Here is a 22,189-nt window from a genome sequence, read left to right on the forward strand (position 1 = left end):
TCTGTGTCTTATTACTTGTGATGGTGGGTTAAATAATACCATCATGATCATCTTAGGGCTAGTAATAAACATTACATAGCCTAACACCATTTATTTGCTACAACAGACACCAGACATTTGAGTCCTAGCACCCACATGGTAGCTAACAACCATCCACCACTACCAGGCACCCACGTGCTGCACAATCACACGCAAAAAGAAAGAAAGGAAGAAAAAGGAAGAAGAAAGAGAGAGAAAGGAAGGAAGAAAGAAGGAAAGAAGAAAGGAAGGAAAGAGACAAAGAAGGAAGAAAAGGAAAGAGAGAGAAAAAGAAAATACAGAAAGAAAGAAGAAAGAAAAGAAAGAAGAAAGAAAGAAAGAAAAAAGAAAAAGGCAGAAAGAATCTAGCCAGGCATGGTGGCATGCACCTTTAGTTCCAGCACTTGGGATACAGAGGCAGGAGGATCTGTGATGAGTTTTAAGACAGTCAGACCTACATAACAGAAAGATCCTGTTCTCAGTAAACAAAATTTAAAAAGCTGAAAAAAAATTTACAAAAAAGTGACAGCAGGCAGGGGTGCAACTTTGGTATGTCATGCCCAGTACTGTAGCAGCAACCACCCCCAAGAAGCACACATGGACTAGGAGGAAGGGCATAGCAGGCAGTAGTCTCGGGCTCTCAGTTCCTTCAGTGCTCACAAGGCTGGCTTAGATTGGGACCATCAACATGCTTCTCATCTTGATGAATGTTACCGACTAGAATCCCAGGCTACAATGCCATCATCAGCCAGATCATCACTCCAGCTATCCTAGTGTGGTTGCTATGACTGGCAGGAGGGACTGTAAATACCTGCTCCAGAGAGCAAAGGCTCAGGGGGGAGCTGTCCCAGGACAGCCCTGCTCAGCTCCAGCAGAGGGCAGTCTGGGCAAAAGGCAGTAGGTGGCCAAGGTGCACTGAACCGGGGGTAAGAAAACCAAGAACACTCCATATGGAGTACCAGTGGCCACAGGACAGATGAAGTTAGTTCTTCATCAGGCTGATGCAGCCATGCTGGGCAGGCCTGTCTTTACTTCGGAGATGATGGGAATCTGTTTCTTACCAGAAACTTCTAAAGGTCTAATGGGAGTGACTGATGCAAATGTTTACCATTCTTCTGTGTGGATAAACAAGTGGATGCTGAGTTTGACCAACAGCTTTCACTTGTGCATTTGACTCCTAATGTGGGAAATGGCTGGACCAAGGGAGAGTATAGACACCTGGCCAGTTCTGGGGCTATAGGAGAGTTCAGATGGGCACTCCAAGGGACAGCTCAGGAGTCTGTCCATGAACCCTCTCCATACACAGACCACCACCCAAGAGTCAGACAAACACACTGTAACCATCACCTATATAGCAAAGAAAGCAAAGGGAGGAATGGTGCTACTGGGCTCACTTCTGGGAAGACATGGATTAGCTACACATAAAAAAATTGCAAAAATTAATTTTTAAAAAAATTTTTATATACCCATGATCTGCTGGAAAAGAAGGAACTGATCACTTCCCCCGCGCCCCCTCCCCCAAAGACAAGGTTTCTCTACGTAGCTCTGGCTATCTTGGAACTCAGAGATCCCCCTGCCTCTGCTTCCTGAGTGCTGAGATTAAGACCATGTGCCACCCCCTGGCCCCTACCCCAGAGTGGAACAGGTCACTTTCAAATACTCAGCAGTTGCTGATAAAAGTAAAACTGGTATGTATCATATGGCTTAGTAACCTCATTCTTAAGTATTCACCCACGTAAACGAAAACATTTGTGAATGTTCTCACACACCAAGGTGGAAAAGCCTGACACCTCCTCGAATGGTGAGATGGTGGTGCTTCCTGCCACCACTATCAAAGAGTCAATCAGGTACTGATGACTACATGTCACACGATTTTACCTAGTGACACTGAGAAAGAACTATTAACAATGCAGGACATGGTGCCTGAAGAAGACACAGAGAATAGTATGGGGCAAAGCCTTCTCTACATCTGGCAAGGGTCATGTGACTACATGCACCTGTCAGAACTCCATATATAATGGCTGTTTAGAGCAGGGATGCCAGCCCCAGTGCAGTTGAAAGAAGCTTTCCCATAGCAGAGCCCAGGCTGTGTGGTGCTTCTCTTCCTCAATAGGTCCCCACACAGCCCTTAACTAAAGGTGGGGTCCTGGCATCAAGCAGAGCCCTCCCCATTCAGCTGAACCTGAACATGGGGACAAGGCATGAGGTCTGCTCTAGAACTGCACAGCCTCCACATCCAGGTGGTGCCTTTACAGCTTGACAAAGAGTGGGCACAGTAGCCACACCACTTGGGGCAGAAAGCTGACAGACAGAGGCTGCTGAGTCCAAAGAAGCCAGTGCTTGGTGGACAGCCTCTTCTCCTACAGCTCAGGGCCACCTCGTCAGGGACCACAACCCAGCGTATGCAGCTGGAAAGTATGTGCCTTCTCCTTGGGGGTGCAGGCAGCCACTGTTTGAATTTCACAACCTCACTACCTGCCTGGCAACTCTGAATAAGGAGTCAACTGGAGCCAAGGAGGACAGAGGCAGGACTATTTCTAGTTCAAAGCTATCCTGGGCACCTAGTGAAACTCTCATCTTGAAAAGCAAAATAAACAATATATTTAATGTGTCTAAGAATCCCCGTTACGTTCTGGTGCGGCCACATTTTGTTGCAGCGTGTGGTTTCATGAGAAACTTGCTAGAGGGAGTTGGGTTAAGCAGGTTCAGGAGTCAAGACATCACTGCTCCAATTCCAGATGTGAGAGCAGCACGTGTGTTTTTGTTTCACGTCTGTGCGGTGTACACTATTCGTACTTCTGTGGGCATCTGCACACAGGTATGTATGTGGAGGTGGAGGCTGCTATCAGATCTCTTCCTCCCTGATCTCATGTTTAATGCAGGGTCTCTCACTGATCTCATCAATTCTGCTAGACTGTCTGGCCAACAAATCCTCCTGTCTCAGCGCCCTAGAACTGGCATTAGACATATGTACACTCCTACACCTAGCTTTTACTTGAGCAACAGGGATCCAAACTCATGTCCTCCTGCTTTCACAGCAAGCACTTTACTAACGAGCCCTCTCTCCAGCCCTTGCCTTTTAAAAAGGATTACTTTATCTATATCATCTGTGTGTGTGTGTGTGTGTGTGTGTGTGTGTGTGTGTGTGTTGGCAGGTCAGAAGGCAGCTTCTGGAATCGGTTCTCACCTTCCACTATGGAGATTCAGTCTTGGTGGCAAATGCCTTCACTTGCTGAACCATTTCTGGAGCATGCTTTTATTTCTGAGGCAGGAATTCATGTAGCCCAGATTAACCTTGAATATGTTATGTGGTGGAGGATGAGCTTGAATTCCTGACCCATCTGCCTGCACCTCAACCCTTACCCCCACTGGACAGTGTATATACTCTTCCTCAACCTCTTGCTTTCTTGTGATAAAACAGGGACCATCAGAGACAAAGGTGCTTTGTCTCTGCCAAGAGAAAGCAACTCACATGACAAAACTTCTATCACCAGGCAAAACCCTGAGCCGTGCTTACGTCATGCTGGGTGCTTACCTGAGAGTGAGATCCCCTCTGCCAGCCCGTACGGCAGGTAAGCAAAAATGATCATCATGCCAAACTCCAGGGAAGGCGTTTTCCTCAGGTCAATGTGCTTCAGCACGTGGCACAGGTGTCAAGGAAAAAAGGATCAGGGACCCCAGATGGACGTTGGCCAGACACAGAGACAAGTGGCACAAAAGATGCTGATTGTAGCATGGTTCCAGTGGGAAATTCCTCATTACAGAAATGAGGATCTGACAAAACAGTCAGAAATGCTGACTTAGAGGGTTGGGGCTGCAGGCATGGCCCACTGCACCTCCTGCTCTCAGGGACCCACTGCCCTGCTAAAAGGCCTGTCTTTCCTACCCCTGCACAACACCACTCATGCCACCCCTAGGAACAGAGGGACAATGTTCCCAGGCCCCGACTACAGCTGAGTTCCCATGTAATATTCATTACAAAATATGCTCCTTGAAGGCAGCCAAGTTCACTACCAACCTGGACACATATCCTTCCCCACTCTCTCTGCTGCCTCTTTTTTTATTCTCTGCCCCTTCTTCCTTTTCTTGCCTCTTTCTCAGACAGGACCTTACTATGTAGCCTTGCTCACCTTAAACTTGTAGGAATACTTCTGTCTCTGTCTCCTGAATGCTAGGATTACAGGCATGCATTACTATCTCCAACATACTTTTGGTTTTTTCTTTTTATAAAAAAATGTTTACATATGAAGAGGACCTAGCCCCTGCTCAGATGTAGCCAAAAGGCAGCTCAGTCTCCATGTGGGTTTCCCAGTAGGGGGACCAGGGGTTGTCTCAGACATGGACTCAGTTGCCAGCTCTTTGGTCACTTCCCCCTAGGAAGTTCTAAACAGGCAGTTCTAATGAGACTTGATAGGCTGGGGTCAGATGGTAGGGGAGGAGGGCTTCCCCTTTCTGAAGACTAGGGGAGGGAAGGAGGGAGGGTGACCAGGAGGAGACAAAGGGGGGGGGGGGCTAAAATCAGGATGTAAAGTGAATAAATTATAAAAAATAAAATTTAATTTAAAATGTCTACATTCTATGTATGTGAGTGTTTTGCCTGCCTGTCTGTGCACCACATACATACAGTGCCCACAGAGGTCAGAAGAAGTGTCTGGTCCTCTGGAACTGGAGTTTGAGGTGGTTGTGAGCTGTCATGTGGGTACTGGGAACTGAACTTGGGTCCTCTCTAAGGGCAGACAGTAAATTAACTGCTGAGCCTTACGTCTAGGAAAACACTGCACTGACATTGTCTAGCCTAAAAATGTGAAAACCCCTCCCCTGGTGAGTTTATCTGGAAGGATGGGAAGGCTTTCAGGGAAGTGCCTAACTCTGGGGTTAAAAGCCACCCCACCAAGCTCAGTTCCTAGCACCCAAACCAGACAGATCACAACCGCTTTTTTTTTTTTTTTTTTTTTTTTTTAATGAGAGTTCCTCTACATAGCCTTGGCTGTCCTGGAGCTTACTATGTAGACCAGGATGATCTCAAGATCAGAGATTAAAGGGACTAAAGCCATGCGCCCCCACACCAGGCTTCCCCACTCCTAACAACTCAGCTCCAGGGGATCTGTGCTCTCACCACATGCACTTACCTGCTCCCTAATTAAAAATAAATCTGCAACAAGCTACTGTTTCTAAGAAAATTCCCAGTTTTCTAGATGCAAAAACCAAGACAGTGATGGAATAATGTCACCTGCACTTGGTTCTCACCCTCCAGCAGCAGAATGCTAGATCAAATCTGCCACCCAACAGAGTGGCTCTGAAACTGGTATCCTTGCCATTTTCCCAGCACTCAGGAGGCAGAGGCAGGTAGATGAATCTGTGAGTTGAGGCCAGCCTGATCTATATAGTGAGCTGAAGGACAGCCAGGGCTACACGGAGAAACCCTGTCAAAGAAAGGAGAGAGCACCCTATAGTGTGACAGGCAACCCTGTCATCTGAGGACACCAAGTTCAAGGGCAGCTGAGGGGCCTTTCTGTCTTGAGAAATCCAACTGTCCTGACACTTCACAGGTTAAATACATAAGAGTCCTTGGGCTTACAGCATTTCTCAAACCACAATTTATCACAAAACCTTCCTTCAACAAAACTTTACATTAAAATTGGGCTCCTGAGGAAGCAGAGAAAACTGTGAGAGTGATGCCATCAAGTGTGACCCCTGTGCCTCGTGCTCCCGTGCTTAAAGGATATCAATGCTGAAATCAAGCCAGTCAGTGTGCCAAGAGCTGCAGAGCCAAAGAACATTTTGAGAAAGTAGTCAAGAGCCTGCGAGAATGTTTGCCACCCACTGACATCCGACATATGTTTTCTTGTTAGACCTTCAGCCGTGCTAGGAGAAAAGGAAACAGAAAATTAACAGTGCTATAGACCCAGTCCTTAGAATCAGCTGAGCATAACTTACTGCCTCTCCCAGAATTCCCTTTCCCACCATTCAACCCACCCGCCACTAGAGATGTCTATGGCCACCTACTTGTCCAGGCACTGAAGTGGTTTCTGGGGCTCAGAGGACAGGACAAAGGCTGTTCTTAGAAGCTGCCCTGGATAATGAGGGGGAAGGGCAGAGCTGTGAAAAAGGGTGGGCATCTAACTCAGACTGGGTTAGGGACAATCCAGGAAGGTTCCCAAGGCACAGACTAGACTTCCATTTAGAATACAGGGGCATGAAGACATGCAAGAGGCCTACTAGGCTGAGGAAACAGTGTCCACGGCTACAGGCTTGAGTGGGAACATTCAAGTACATGGAGGATGCGGGTTGGAAGGGTCAGCGGTTCACCCTCAAAGACCTCAGCTGCCAACTGCTGAGCATAGAAATCCTACTGTAAAACTCCAGATGGGGCTCTGGCAGGAAGTTGGGTGGGCGGATGCTAGGAAAGGAGTCAGAGCTTTAGGCTAAGAGGGGGACTCAGGAAGCCCTGAGAGGAGCTGGAAGATCCTCCCTTTCATTGTGCCAGCAAAGCAGCTGTGGGAAGCAGGTCAGCAACTGCTTTGTCCTCAAAGAGAAGAACACTATTAATAAAGAGCTGTTTGGGCTGGAGAGATGGGTCAGCAGTTAAGGGCACTGTCTGCTCTTCCAGAGGACCTGAGTTCAATTCCCAGCAACCACATGGTGGCTTATAACCATCTATGTCATCTGATGCCCTTTTCTTGCATGCAGGTGTACGTGCATATAGAACATTCATATACATAAAAATAAGTAAATAAATCTTATTTTTTTAAAATAAAAAAGAGCTGTTCTTGATAAATCAGACTCTCAAAGGTCTCCTGCTCTCTGTCCTGGATCCATCCCTCTTCCCTAAGGATGCCCACCTGTCTTCCAGCCAGGACTGTATCAGCAGCCGAAGTGATCCCCTAAATCACACACTTGCCAAGGTACCAGCTTCTCCAAAGTGTCAGCACTACTCTGACCTCTCTGCTCAATCTCTTCTCTCAGTGATGGCCTACATGGACACTGGTGTTTCCCAGTAGGTCATTCTCTGACGTCCCTGGCTCTGCTAACTCACCTGTCCCTAGGGACAGTACCCTTCTTCCCTCAGACACTTTTCCTGAGATCGTCACAGAGGCCAACCCATTTCCAGGTCCCTAAAAGACAGCTTCTCCTTCAGAGTGCAAGGTGGCTACAGCGGTACTCTCTCCATCCTATTCACTGAGTGTTCTGGGCCTAATCACAGCCCAGGTTTTCAAGAGCCTCAGCACGTGCCTGTGGAACCAGTTGACAGAACTATGAACCATTCAGCTTCACTAACTGCTATTCCACCTGCAAGGAGAATGATCTTTGATGAAAGAGCAGCTTGGCCAGGTGACCTCAGATTCCCGGTAAGCTTCACAGGCTGGAGGAACATGACACAGTTTTGAGAGGTCTCACAATACAAAAACCCGTCCTCAGGAGCCACCAAGATGAAGCAGAAGACAGAGACACCTGCAGCAAAACCTGAGGGTCAACTGCTGAAAGAAGTGTTCTGAGATCCAAATTCAGACTGTGTGTACAAGTACACACACACACACACACACTAAACAGAAGTGGACACTAAAGAAACTCCTGGCTGGGCAGTGGTAATGCACACCTTTAATCCCAGCATTCAGAAGGCAGAAGCAGGTGGATCTCTATGAGTTTGAGGCCAGCCTGGTCAACAGAGCAAGTTCCAAGAAAGCCAAGGGTACACAGAAAAACCCTGTCTCAACAAACAAACAAAAACAAAAATGAGTAAGAACTCTTCACACAGGTTTCCTGAATCCCTAACTGTGCTTGCTTCTCTGTCCATGGTGTTAATAGCTTCCCCAATAAACTACTTATTCCCTTAGTGATCCATCTTAGTGTCCCTCGGGAACACACCCCATTCCAGATCTCTCACTGTGCAGTTCAGCTCTTTATTTCCAGCTAGAATAGACTAATTTGGTGCCTGCCAAAAAATCTAACTGGTTGTTATAGCTGAGGACCAGCAGGTGGCTTGGGACCTCTAAAGAAATGAAAACAGATTTATACCATCAAGATCTAAGTCGGGCCCTTCACAGCAACTGACATAAGAACAAAGTGTAACAGCAGCTAATTAAAGCTAGAAATGAGCAACTGGGAGATTGAAAGAGCAGGAGTTCAAGACCAGCCTGGTTTACAGGAGAGACTGTCTCAAAAACAAATGACAAAACTGCCATACCACTAAATAAACAAACAAACAAATAAATAAATTAAAAAAAGAACCAGGATGGGCTTTACTTTGCAGAAACCTCAAAACCAGACTGGTAAGACTGTCTCAAAAACAAATGACAAAACTGCCACACCATTAAATAAATGAATGAATGAACGTAGAAATAACCTAGTTAAAGAAGAACCAGAATGGGCTTTACTTTGCAGCAACCTCTAACTGGAGGCCCTTCCTCCATTCCTATGAAGAACTGCATACTTCATTTGCAAAGGTGAGATGCCTGACCACTTTGGAAAGACCTGTGGACAAGCATCTCCTCAGAACCTAGGAGGGAGAGCAGCTGGGTAGTTTAGAGGCCAATGAAAAGGGGACCAACCTTCTATTCCCATTCTTCCTGTTTCTTTCTAAAAATGCTCACTGGCCTTCAGGCCTGGGGCATAAGATAGCCTTTCTGGAATCCTCCATGGCATTCCTGCTCTTTACCCTTGCACTTTACTTCTCTTTGGCCCACTGTGGACAAAAGCAGTCAAATCCAACTGGAATGTGCATAGCACAGGCAGGAGGCCTTAGAGTGCTGTAACCCATAGATTTTGGCAGTAATGGAGGTGGCCATGACAATGGAAAAGGAGGTTGCCCATTCTACATACATGCAGTCCACAGAGCCATCTGCAGGACTGTCTCTGGTGGCCTTCAAAGCCACTTCCTGTAGATATGTGATGACGTCTTTTCCCATTTGTTTCAAAAATATCTCTTCATCTTGGCAGCTGTGTGGCAGGGGCCTGGGAAAGCTGACATTTTCCTACTGACAGATTTTTCTTCAAAGAAATCAGAGGCAGAGCAATTTAGTTTCTGCTGCTAACCATAAAAATAGCTCATGCCATCACCTCCAAGTAGGCAAGTCCTCATCACAACACCATGTGCACCAGGAGATGAGATGAAAGCAAAACCCAGAGCGAAGGAGCTTTCAGAATATAATGTTATGTGGGCTCAGGGTGACATGTCGCCCAGACTGACCTCCAACTCCTTATGTAGTGGAGGATGGCCTTTAACTTTTGATCCTCCTGCATCTATTTCCCAAGTGCTGGGATTACAGGTATGTGCTGTAATGCCCAGTTGTATGTGGTGCTGTGATTGAACCCAGGGCTTTGTACATGATGGCAAGTACTGCACCAACTAAGTTAAACTTTCAGGAAATAGCTTACAGAAGAAAAACAGTTGCTGTCAATGCTTTAAAGGCGTTTGTGGTGGTTTGATAGGAATGTCCTCCATAGACTCAAGTATTTGAATGCTTGGCTATAAGGAGTGGTACTATCAGGAGGTGTGGCTTTGTTGGAGGAAGTATGTCACTGTAGGGCAGGCTTTGAGGTCATAAATGCCCAAGCTACACCCAATGTGACCCGTAGTCTCCTGCTGCCTGTGGAGCAAGATGTAAAACTCTCCTCCAGGACCAACTGCCATGTTTCCCTGTGTTATGTTGTGCAGGCAATTCAACTGGCCTGCCCTTAGGGGCCTTTAGGATCCTGACAAGTCCTATGTCATTACCTGTATCCTAGACAGATAGAACCAGTCTGTCACTCTCACCTGTGCGCTCATACATGTGCTTGCTCTCTCTCTTTCTCTCTGCTTTTGTTTCTGTCAGGGCAACCCCTCTCCCTATCTCTGTCTTTCTGTCTTTGCAACCTCATGGCTCACTCAGACCCTAACTCTCTTCTGCCTCCCTTCCCCCAAATAAGCTTTCATATAAGATCTGTTGTATGCATGGCATCATTTTTATAAATATCCTAACACCCCGCCATGATGATAATGTAAGCCAGCCCCAATTAAATGTTTTACTTTATAAGAGTTGCCGTGGTCATGATGTCTCTTCACAGCAATAAAACCTAACTAATACAGAAGTCGGTACCAGGAGTGGGGTATTGCTGTGATAGGCCTGACTATGCTTTTGCTTGGAGGAATGTGGATTTGGGGGCTTTGGGTTTAAAAAAACAGTAGAATGCTTTAAGTGCTACTTAATGAGCCATCCTAGTAGAAGCAAAAGCAATCGTGCTGGAGGTGGTTTGAACTGTGGAGGCCTGGCTCAAGAGGTTTCAGAGGAGAAGAATTTTAGTATGTGGTCTACAGATCCTTCTTGTGATATCCAGTTGATGATGTTATCTTAGACAATTTTATTAGCTGTGCTCAATGGGAAAGTTGCAACCTAATATTGGGGTGTAAACCCAGCCAATACCCAACCAAACACAGTATCCATATGCTAACAGCAAATTGCTATCTGTAATTACCCCTTCAAGAAAAGATCATACATATCAGGGTCACATACAGATAGCCCAGGCTAGCCTCAAATTTACTATGTAGCCAAGGATCACCTTGAAATATCTTTCTTTTACTCCCACCTTTTTTTTTTTTTTTTTTTTTTTTTAACACAGGGCATTTTTATTATTTAGCCCTAGTTGAACTAGCTCTGAAAGCCTAGGCTGGCCTAGAACTCACAGAGATCGATCTGCCTCTGCCTCCCCTGTGCTGGGGTTAAAGGCACATGCCACCAATGCCCAGCGAAATAAATATACAGATTTGTTTTAAAGAAAATAAAACAATTTTGCAGCTTCCAAAGTATCTTTTCCACAGCTGCTGAATGAGGACAGGGCCTGTCTGCCCGTCTGTCTCTGTGGAGCTGGATGTGGCACCACAGATTCTTACAGGGTGAGCAAGCCCTCACACTAGCCCACGTTAAATTCACTAATCTAGCACTGCTGCCCGAACACTAATTCCCCATGTGGCCGACAGGGCGTATAACTCAGACCCACTGCAAAAGAGGCTATGCAGTGGGACTGGAACGTCACCTCTGAGAGGACCTGTTAATGCTGAGAATCATGGAGGTCAGAAAACACATCCAACTCCCTGTAGCAGCATGGCTGTGACATACCCCTGCGGCACAGACCCCTTGTTAGAGTGCTAAGATGCAGGGAGGCAGTAGTGAGCTTATCACCAGGACCTGTGTCCTGGCATCAGTGTGCTGCCGGAACCTTCCATTCTCTCCTACTTACTTGGTTAGAACAATGGAGACTGCATCGTTGAGAATGCTTTCTCCAAACACCAGCATGTTGAGCACAGGGTCCACGTGCAGTGCATTGAAAATTGCAATAGTAGCTACTGGGTCGACAGCAGATATCAGGGAGCCAAATGCAAAACTGCAAGGACAGAAACAAGGGCAGATTCTATAAAGCATGGTGCTGGATCCACACAGCTGCACTTCGAATATGATGCCAAGATGGCAGCTGAAGAGCCAACAGAGAGGGTGTGCTTCTCCCCCCACCCTGCCTGCCTTGCACAGGAGCAGAGAGGCCTAGCAGCAGTGCTGAGAATGCCTCGTTTCCCAGCAGCAACGCTGCACTCTGTTCTAGCTACTGTTGCACAGAAATCTGATTACCCTAACGTGTAGTGCCCAGCTTTCTCGGCCAAAAGTCCTAGAAACTATTGGCTTTGACCTCTACTCTGCCACCAGGGCCAGACGCTCCACCTCCTCTTCACCCTCATCACCCACAGTAACATCAAGGAAGATTAATGGCTCAACTGTGTCCCACAGGAGCAGTGGGCTGTGCTCTGCAGAGGTTTTGCATAGAGTACATCAGGCAGACAGTCTCCCATCTCCTTGCCCAGCACACACTCCCACCTTCTATCCTTGTGTATCAAGGGGTAGACACAGTACACAGGTTTGGACTGGCTTTACCAGGTCACTGGGAGCAGACTGATCCTTGGTGAGGAGTGCCTAGAGTTGGCTATGCCCCATGTGAGATAAACAACTGGAAGTGGACACCAGCAAGGGGAAAGCTGGTCTGAGACCCCCGAAAGGAGCATGTCCTCTCAGGGAGTGCTAAACTAGAGCCATCCTGTTCCAGGCACTTCAGGCCTATAAGCCAACAACCCTTTTATGTTACGTTAGTCCCTACTGGGCTGAAGGTGTACAGCGAGAAGCCAAGTGCTTTATCACAGTTACAGCGGCCTCTTGACCACAGCTGGGATGAGGGTCACAGGCATGCATGGAGAGAAGCGAACATAGGGAAAGCTAACACAGATGCTGGTGATGCAGCTGAGAAGGAGGCCACAGGCTGCACAGCGTCTCCATGTCCAAGACACATTCTTAAGAATGCAAGGCTGAGGACAGGCCTTGTGGAGAGAAGCCAGCATATTACATTGGTGTCTGCTGGGAACGCAATTGGCTGGGGCCCTTCTGACCTTGGGCTGGCACTTGAGGCTTCAAGAGGTCTGGCCAGCAGTGGCTCCACATCCACTGTCAGGACCCAGTTCTTAAAGGACTTCAAACAACTGGCTCAAGCTAAAAATGTGTTCCTTTATTCTCTCCCTCAAAAGTTAGTATTACCAACAAAAGGTGAAAAGACAGGACAGGGGACTTGGGAAGGAGCAGGAACAGGGAAAAGAAAAAAGGAAAGAAGGAAAGGAGGGAGGGAAGGAGGGAGAGAGACACACACAGAGACAGCAACAGAGACAGAGAAAACTTGGCTGGTGAGGTGCTATAGCCTACTCAGGGCAAACCCTCACCAGCAGAAATATTTGTGGCCAGGTCCATGCCACCAATCATGGCTGTGTTCTCTGAAGTGTAGAAGCTGCGACAGGCAGCCTATGGGTCTGTGGGAAAAATGGTGTCATCAACACTCAAAAACTGGAGCAAATGGCTGGGTATGGCACACCATTAATGCCAGCACTTGGGAGGCAGAGTCAGAGATAGAAGCAGGCAGATCTCCAAGAGTTCAAGGCCAGCCTTCTATATAGAGATTTCCAGGTCAGTCAGGGCTGCAGAATGATACCCTATCTCAAAAAACAAGCAATAAAACTGAAGTAAGGTATGGTGGTAAAAATTTCTAATTCCAGCAGGAAGGTAGAGGGAGGAGGATAAGAAATTCAAGATCATCCTTAGTTATACAGCAGGTTTGAGACTTGCCTGCTCTACATGAGATACCATGTCAAGAACAAAAACCATCCAAAAAGAAACCAACTGAAACAAAATTGGAAAAATCCCCATTAACATCTACAAACTTGGATTTTAAAAATACCCACTTGTGTGTGTGTAGGGTGAGGGATATTCCCAGCCTCTTGGCTAAAAACAAGTGTAGACACATTGTTTTAAATCAGACGAGTGGCATATACATACAGCATCTGCCTTCCTAGCGTGAGATCCTGGAGTTCATCCCCAGCATAAGAAAAGCTTTTTAAACAGCTTTTTAAATTGCAGTAATTGCAGGCCACACGTCCACATGGCAATCAAGAGATCTGTGACAGCAGCGCTTGCCTGTGGCCACTGTCAAACCTCCTTACCCGGGCAGTTAAGGTTCTGCTGTCCAACACAGTGGTCCCCATCCAACAGACAGAGCTCCTACAGAAAGAGTGCACCTGCACAGGGTGAGGCTGGGGGCTCTCCCGCTTAGCCACAAGCGCTACTCGTGTCTCCACCTGAACCTGCAGCTACTGGCTTTAAGTTTGTCCCTGACATTGATCAACACTGTGCTTCTTCACAAATATTTCCCAAAGCAAGCAAAAACCAACAACTTCCTTTATGTCAAGAGGCTCTGGGCATTTCCCTCCCCTGTAGCACACCTAGAAAATACCAGGAACTGGTTCTGTTGTAGGAAGCAAGGAGACTCAGGATGCTTGTCTATGTATCAAAACTTCCTGAGCTGTTCACACATCTGTAATCCCAGCACTTGGAAGGCTGAGGCAGGAGGACTGCCTCAAGGTTGGGAGCAATCTGAGCTACAGAGAAGACCCTGTCACACAAAAAAGAAAACTTTTCTACAACAAAAACTCCAATATTCCTGCCTGAGGAGGGCAAGGGGTGGGTACTGTGGGTCAAGGTTGTTATCAGTGGCCCATTTCCCATGATAGGTTCTGAGGTTCTGGTCCAAGGTGCTACCCTGTAGCTAAAGCCTAACACTCTCAGTTCACAGGAACAATCTGGAACCGAGTCCTTGGCCCTATTCCTCAGCTCCCCACCAGCCCCAAGACCAGAGAGTGGACACAGGACAGAGCAAGCTCAGCATTGTAGACTTCTCGGGCTGCACTAGGCCTGGGTCCTTTTGTGAACGACACACAGCTGCCTTAGTTGCTTCTCCCGAGTGGACTAAGATTCTAAGAGCTGATGAGAAGGTCACTGCATAATGTCTACTGGAGTGGCTTCAGACTGAGAGGATGTCCACCACCATCTTGTATATACAGATATATATCTAGATAGATTATAGATCTAGATATATGTATCTATCCACTAGATCTAAATATATATGTATCTAGATATATGATCTATATATGTACCTCCATCCCCAGGCTCTAAAGACAATTCTTAACAAACGACCGAGAATTATATGATGTGGTATGGAGATGTGTTGGGGAAGCTAACTGACTCGTTATTTCCTCTAAAGCTTAAGTGAAAAAAAATCAGTTCAATCAGCAGTATTATAACTAGGGTCTTCAAAAGTATCAATATAATTTTGAGTCATTTCAGAGGCAAATTAATTCAGAATAGATTCTATACTGGAAACATTGGCAAGCCAGGCAGGGGGAGAGGGAAAGGCCCACACCCAGGAAGCCACGTGCAGAAAACATCCCAGGCCTGAACAGCAGTTGCATGGGGGAATTACAGTGTGAAAGATTTACCTGTCTGTCATGTTGAGCTTAGAGATTACATCAGCCTGTAAAATAAAACACACAAACACACAGACACACACAAAAAATTCCCTGGAGAATAGCCAGGAAGATTAAAATGTCCATCAGTGCTTTCTTATAAACTAATAAGGACATTATCTTCAGCCCCCACTGAAAATAAGGAACCCCCCATGGGCTGCTGGGAGCATGCGTGGGAATCTAGCCAGGAGCTTGGGCACAGTTGTCTTCTCTCAGTCTGGCAGCTGTGGTTCTCTGCTCTAAAGGTTTCTACCCTTGGCCCTGAGGGAACACGGCGAAGCCAAGCTCTAGGAAAGCTTCAGGGCAGACTTGATCTTGGCTGCTGAGTGGGCAGTGAAGGTAACATAATCAGCGCAAGTGGGCTCTGGCTACCAGGAGAAACAGCAGCCATGACACACAACCTGCCAGCACTCTCAGCTTGGTTTGTTCACAGCACAAACCGAGTTTGCACTGGAGTGGCTAAGCTTTCTATACATGGTACAACAAATGGGTGGTGCAGGGCATACACCATGGAGGTCTGAGTGCCACTTTCCCAGGGATTCATTCCAGCTAAAGTAAGCTGATATGAAGCCCAAAGCCCAGAGCATGGGCCACTGCCTCAGAAAAGGGCCGACAATGGTGGGAGCACCATGGGAACTGAGTGAAGAGATTCATAGCCAGCTCTGGTTTCAATACAGATCTTCATTCAAGAGCAACTTTCAGCCCTGCCACAGTCTCCCTGAGAACACAATTGCCACTCGCACCATCTCAAACTGTGGTAATGCATGTTCCTCTGCTGTGAGGCATTCCAAGTGAAGAGAACACTGCAAGTAAAATCAAGTATCTGGGGTGATAGCAGTCCCTTCAATTCCAGATACCATCGTCACATGCATGAGCAGGAAGGGACTTCCTCCTAGGAGGACACACACTACCAGGCATTTCAGGCCTGGAGGTCCTGTCCCACCCTGCACTACCCTCCAACGGAAGACTGTCAAGGTCATTGGGGGTGCTTTTCTTACCTGACCCAGAAAGTAAATTCCTCCGCCTACTACAAAAGCAGAGATGGCCGTTCCAAAGACAGCGAAGAGGGTGATGGAGCCGATGTTCTGAAAGAAGTTCCCCTGGGAGAGGGAAGCAGAGGGACAGGAGGCCAAGTGATGAGCTGGGGAGGCTGCACCCGTCTTCATCCAACTGCGCCCTCTCCAAAGCTGAACTCTCACATAAAGGTCAGGGCACCCTTGCCTGCCCTGCACTGCTGGCTGGAACCCCTGCACTACTCCCAGCTTCTCTGACTCACAGGTCCCTCACCTTGACCCAAGGCAAGAGCTAACCGGTCTCAGTTGTCCTCAGTCCCTTTCCCTCTACTGTCAACTTCTTCCAGAATGACTTCTTCAAAAGCTCCATTTGATGGTGCTGCCTCTGCCAGGCCTGGCCGAGCCTGGGAAGGCCTGTGCCTTCATGTGGTAGCATGGAGCCTTGTTACCTGGGCAAATCCGGATGTGTGCCTTATGCTAAAGCTCCTCCATGGGTGGGGGGGGAGGTCTTCCCTTCTCGTCCTCCAGCTAGCACTCAGGAGGAAGCTGGCTGTCCTCTCTCACTCAGTACAGTTGACTGACATCTGCTTTATCTACAAGGCTGAAGGCTCAGCAGGAACAATGGCATCTGCCAGATGAACAATGCTTAATACAAGGTGTGGAAAGTAACAACCATTGTCCATATTTGGTTTCAGTCTAAAATCTACACTATCATACTCAATTAAAAGGTGTATTTTGAAAAGGCTCCTAAGTTCAAAGATCAGAACAATGGTCTGTGTTAGGTCCCAAAGAAACCTGGGGCGAACAGCTGCTAGGCTCTCTCAAAGTATCCATCACAGAGCTCTGGCTCATCTCAATACTTCTCACTCCCATCCTCTACCCTAAACCTCTCCAGCCCCTGATCTTCCTTCCCTTCCCCGAGTTTCTCTTGCCTACATAACTCAGCCACAGGTTCTCTTTGCTCTACTCTTGGCTCTCCCTTGGTCCGCTCTCTCTTCTCTCTCTCTCTCCTCTCATGGCCTGGTCTATTCTGCTAGCCATGTTCAGTCTGGACCCTTTCAGATGCCTCTGTTGTTCTCTCCCTCATATGTGCACTAAAGACCTTCTCCTTAACCATTCCTAAGAGCAGTCATGTCCTCATTTTCTTTCAGTGAGAAAGTCCTTTATGCCGTATTAACATCCATCATCAGACAGACAGGCAGAGGGCTCAGCTCAGGCGGGGTTTAAGTGGCTAGAGTGCTTTCAAGAAGCCTTGGCTTCAACCCCAGCAGGGCATACACCAGGTGCTGGGCCACATACCTGTAATCCTAGTACCTAGGAGGTAGAAGCAGGAGGATCAGAAGTTCAAGGTCTTTCTCAGCTACACAGGAAGTTCCAGGCCAGCCTGGGCTACCCTATCTCAAAAGAACCCAAACCATACAAGACAGAAAATATTTGAGTCCATGCAGCACAGAAACAGTTTCCACATTTCCACATGATGAAGGAAATGAAGCTACTAGAACTTCGCAGACTCCACTCAGGAGGCACCACTAAGGGTTTCAACGACCAAGAATCTTGTTCACTTCAAGAGTATCCTCTGGGTGGGGTTGGGAGAGACATGGCTCAACAGTTAATACAATGTCCTATGGCTAGAAGTGATGATTTTATAGGTTTTTAATACTAGCACGCAGGAAGCAAGACACAGTGAGGTTCAGGCCAGCCAGGGCCACACAATGAGATCTTGTCTCAAAAGGAAAAAAGAAAAAATGCCTTCTGCTCTGTAGTTGCCTGAACCATCACGGCCTTCAAAACACCCACCCAGAAGCTCAGGACACTCATGCTGAGCTCCCAGGGGCTACTGCTGTTAAAGTGTACCAAACTCTTGGGGAGCCTGCCCCATAGACAGGCACCACTCCAGGTGAGCCTTACCTTGTGTAGTGAGTATCCCGACTCGAAGATGATAGGCGGGAGCAAGAGAAGGAAAAACATATTGGGACGAAACATTTCTTCCTCCTGTAAAGTCAAAAAGGGAGAACACTCAGAGAACTGGACTGCAGAACCAAGAACCTGTGAGCCAGTGGACTGCTGAGGAAGCCTGTGCTCAGGGCCTTGCTTGGCAGACCTGTACACTGCTGAAGCAGCCACCTGGTAACGAGCAGAGCAGAGACAGTGTCACCAACTGCATCTGACACACAGCACAGGACCAGCAAATGGCTCTGGCTGCCATCGCTGAGGACCCGTGTTTGACTTCCAGAAGCATAAAATGAAGGATTCCGCAAGTTATGTGGATGCTTCAGAGGGTAAAAATCTAGAGCTTCCGGAGAAAGAAGAGCTGTTTTGCTGGGGTTGCAGTGTTCCCCCAGTCCAGTACAGCGGGAAGTTTGGACCATGACCTAACTTGGAAATAGGGCCTTTGAATGTCAGCCCAGGAATGGAAGTGAGGACAGGATAGAAGCAGATGACGGGGCACACACCCACCAGCAGTGTGTTTCACTTTCTTTCATGTTTTTCTTGCTGCTGGGAATAGAACCCAGGCCCTTATGCTGAGTTAAGAGAGCATCATTTGAGTCAGAAAAAGACACAGAGATCCAGAGACGGCCCCACAAATAGGTCCCATGAGCCTTTGGCCATGTCCCAAGAGTGGTCTGAGGCAACCTGAGCAGTATAGGTCCCACACCACTACCCAACAGATCAAGAAACCTGAGTGCTTTTCCCCCCTTCAAAATTTTGCTTTCTTGTCAGGCATGGTGGTACAATGCCCTTGATCTAAAGATTTGGTAGGTAGAGGCAGGAGGATCTCTCGGAGTTCAAGGCCAGTCTGGTAAATAGCTAGCTCTACGACAGTCAGGACTACATAGAACTGTCACAAAACAAAACAAGAAAACCAAATTCTGCTTTCTTAATTTTCTTAAAAAGATTTGTTCCTGGTGCTAGAAAGATGCCTCAGTGGTTAAGAACATTGGTTGCTCTTGCAGATCTAGGTTCGATTCCTAGCACCCATACAGATGGTAACAACCATTTGTTACTTTAGTTCCAGGGGATCTGATGCCCTCTTCTGGCTTCTGTGAATACTAAGCACAAATGTGGTACACAGACATACATGCAGAAAAAACATAAATCTCAAAATGTAGGGGCGTGTGTGTGTGTGTGTGTGTGTGTGTGTGTGTGTGTGTGTGTGTGTAACAGAAGAAGGGGTCAGGTCCCTGGAGTAGTAACTCATGTTTTTGAACTGCCTGCCCAGAATAGGCACTGGGATCCAGTCCTCACAACAGAGCAAGCATTCCTTTTTTTTTTTTTTGGTTTTAGAGACAGAATTTCTGTGTGTAGCCCTGACTGTCCAGGCCTCAACCTCAGAGAGCCACACCTGATTCTGCCTCCCAAGTGCTGGGATTATAGGTATGAGCCAATACAGTCCAGCCCAAGCAAGTATTCTTGCCCACAGCCATCTCTCCACCCACACTCCACTTGGGTCTTTTCAAACCCCAAGTAGTCACAGCACCTCAGTGTATATTCCAGGCTACAGCACTAGGCACTGCCTCTTGAGCAGCCCATACTTAGCATGTTCAAGACCCTGAGCTCCAACCTCAATACCAAATTAAACAAAGGACTGCACAGAAGGGTCTATGGCATTCACCTGTAGTCCCAGTTACTTGAGAGGCAGGAGGATTGACAATTCTAGGCAAGCCTGAGCATAGAGAAATCTTGTTTCAAAAAAACAAACCAGCTGAGTCTGGTAGCAACTCCTTCATTCTCAGCATTCCGGACAGAGGAATCAAACATAAAGACAGGATGCACACTTGGAATCCCAGCACCCAGGGAGGCAGACATGAGGGTGCCAGGGGTTCCACAGCCTATAGTACATGGCCTACGTGATGAGTTTTAGGCTAGTGAGAGACCTATCTCAAAAAATAAGGTGAAAGAGCCTGGTGTGGTGAACACCTGTGATCCCAGCACTCTGGGAAGCAGAGGCAGGCGGATCACTGTGAGTTCAAGGCTAGCCTGGTTTACAAAGTGAATCCAGGACAGCCATGGTTACCCAGAGAAGTCCTGTCTCAAACAACAATAACAATAAGGATAAGGTGAATGGGATGAGGAACATGTGACATCCAGACTGCTGACCTCTGGCCTCCACACATGTGCACACACATTCACATACACACAATGACAAGGAAAAGCTGTGATTATGTCAAACCTACCTTCCAATTTGCCAGCTTTTTAAACTCTATAATTTTTATAACTGCTCCCATGAGAATACCTGGAAGGAAAAGCAAACTTAGTAGAAACTTAACCCAAGGCTACTTGGCAGGACTGGGCAGGGCTCTAAAGACCGGGCGGTACCCATTACAGCAGGGTGTCCTGGAGTTCCGCAAGTCTGTGTCTGAGAACGAAGCCCAGGAAGGATCAGGAAGGGACTGGTGTAAACCACAGTGGGCTTCCACTTACATCTCAGCTGAACACACCATGGCAACCCCTCAGCTATGTGGGGAGAAGAACGATGGTGGCACACACGCCTTTAACCCCAGCCCTCAAGAGGCAGAGGCAGGCAGATCTCTGAGTGTGAGGACAGCCTGGTCTACAGAGTGAGTTCCAGGACAGCCAGGGTTACATAGAGACCCTGTCTTGAAAAACCAAGGAAAAAAGCAAAAAGCAAAGCCTGCTTGGGACTGCTCTGACTGGTGTGTGACTCACTGATGGTCACCCTCCTGTAACACAGTTTCAATGAAAAGCAGCAGAAGCCTGGAAGGCAGACGTGTCCTACACTACTCATCCTTACTGCCAACACTTAAAACTGGGGGTGGTGTGGGTGGGTGAGAGGGCTCAGTTGGTAAAAGCATTTGCCACCAAACCTGATGACCTGAGTTCTAATCTTTGTTGCTACAAAGAGAACCAAACCCCCAAACTGTCTTTTGACCTCTGCATATGCACAACAGCAAGTGTACAAACATACAGTTGTTGGCGTGGTTTATAATGAACGGCAGGCTGAAGTAAACAGAGGTCAGTTTGGAGACTCAGATAGCCCAGACTGGCCACAAACTTTGTAGCTAAGGACAGCTTTGAACTTCTGTTCCTCTCACCTCTGTTTTTTTTCCCTCCCCCCTTTATTTTCTACAATGTTATCCAACTTTGTGTCCTTTCCTTTTATTTTTATTTTACTTAAATAATGTGGTGGTGCACATCATTAACCACAGCACTCAGGAGGTAGAGGCAGGCAGATCTCTGAGTTCAAGGGCAGCCTGGTCTGCAGAGTGAGTTCCAGGACGGCCGGAGCTACATTGTGAGACCCTGTCCTCAAAATACAAAAACCCAAACCAAAATCATCACGTCCCTATATGCTGCCCATATTTAGTCTTGGATGTGTCGTCTTTTACCAGGGGCCATATCCTTCCCTGTCCCAGCAGCTCTGAGCTGTCTGGAAGGGGCAGAAGTCAGCTGAGCACCCGCATACTGAGTGCGCTCCAGGTTTCCCTCCATGAGCTGTCACCCTTGCACGGAAGGCTCTGGGTGATGTAGTTGTTTTTCAGTCATTTCTGTTCCTGTGAGTAATGCCTCAAAATACAGATATCCAGAAAGCTGTGAATAAGGAGCAAGCAACCCTCTTAAGAAGTACAACGGAAACTTCTCTACAGTGAGGGAAAAGACAGCCAGGCTCTCATTCAAAGCACAATAAGGTGAAAGGGGACATGCTTTTAAGTATGGCTGGAGCTCCTACTCTTAGAACACTTAGCTTTAACACAAAAGGACTATATGTGCTAAGCATGTGCAGGCCACAGGGAACTAACCACTGGAAGTCTACGCGAGGGGGCAGACAGGACATTCTTGAGGTGGCCACCTCAGCGCTGTGACATCACGCTCCAGGAGGAGAGGGTGTTTTTTTCCGTGTTGTCATTTAAAAACTCGTTTTTTCATTTTCTATGTTACAGTGTATGGAGCTCAGAGGACAAGGTGGAGACACCAGTTCTTTCCTTCCACCCCATATGGCAGCAGGAGCTCACACTCAGGCTGAAGGCTTAGCAGCAAGCTCCTTTACCCTCTGAACCATCTTGCCAGGCCAGGGAATTTAGGAAATAGGCTGTTCTGTCCACTCCATCACCATTTCAAGTTCTAACCACTCCTCACATGAGAAACATTCTGGACTTCAGTGTGCTACAGACTCAAACTACAGACTCAAGTGTGCTCTGTACCTCTGCGCAGATAAGCCTTCTTTATCACCAGACAGCGGCTTGTGCCGCCATCAGTGAAGAAATGGTGCACATCAGTGAAGAATGGTTCTACCCCACTCTGAATCTGAGTAGCAGTCAGGCAGCAGCCTACAGCCAGA

The 22,189-nt window shown here is 47.4% G+C and overlaps 1 protein-coding gene across 5 annotated transcripts in view; it reads right to left on the bottom strand.

Moving 5' to 3' along the window:
* Slc9a8 (solute carrier family 9 member A8) overlaps window positions 1-22,189 on the bottom strand; it is a 57,346-nt gene that overhangs the window by 13,719 nt on the left and 21,438 nt on the right. For 3 of the 5 annotated variants that reach the window (XM_055595944.1, XM_055595943.1, XM_055595948.1), the window contains 7 exons: window positions 20,067-20,125; window positions 17,800-17,883; window positions 15,877-15,978; window positions 14,852-14,886; window positions 11,233-11,403; window positions 5,745-5,883; window positions 3,554-3,659 (listed from right to left, as the gene is read on the bottom strand). In XM_055595944.1, the coding sequence (XP_055451919.1) occupies window positions 3,554-3,659; window positions 5,745-5,883; window positions 11,233-11,403; window positions 14,852-14,886; window positions 15,877-15,978; window positions 17,800-17,883; window positions 20,067-20,125 (696 nt within the window). The remainder of the gene's footprint in view (window positions 1-3,553; window positions 3,660-5,744; window positions 5,884-11,232; window positions 11,404-14,851; window positions 14,887-15,876; window positions 15,979-17,799; window positions 17,884-20,066; window positions 20,126-22,189) is intronic. The other 2 variants (XM_055595947.1, XM_055595945.1) reach the window with 1 other exon arrangement.

Source organism: Psammomys obesus, unplaced genomic scaffold (genome assembly GCF_907164565.1).
Source record: "Psammomys obesus unplaced genomic scaffold, mPsaObe1.curated_primary_1811, whole genome shotgun sequence".
NCBI lineage: Eukaryota > Metazoa > Chordata > Mammalia > Rodentia > Muridae > Psammomys > Psammomys obesus.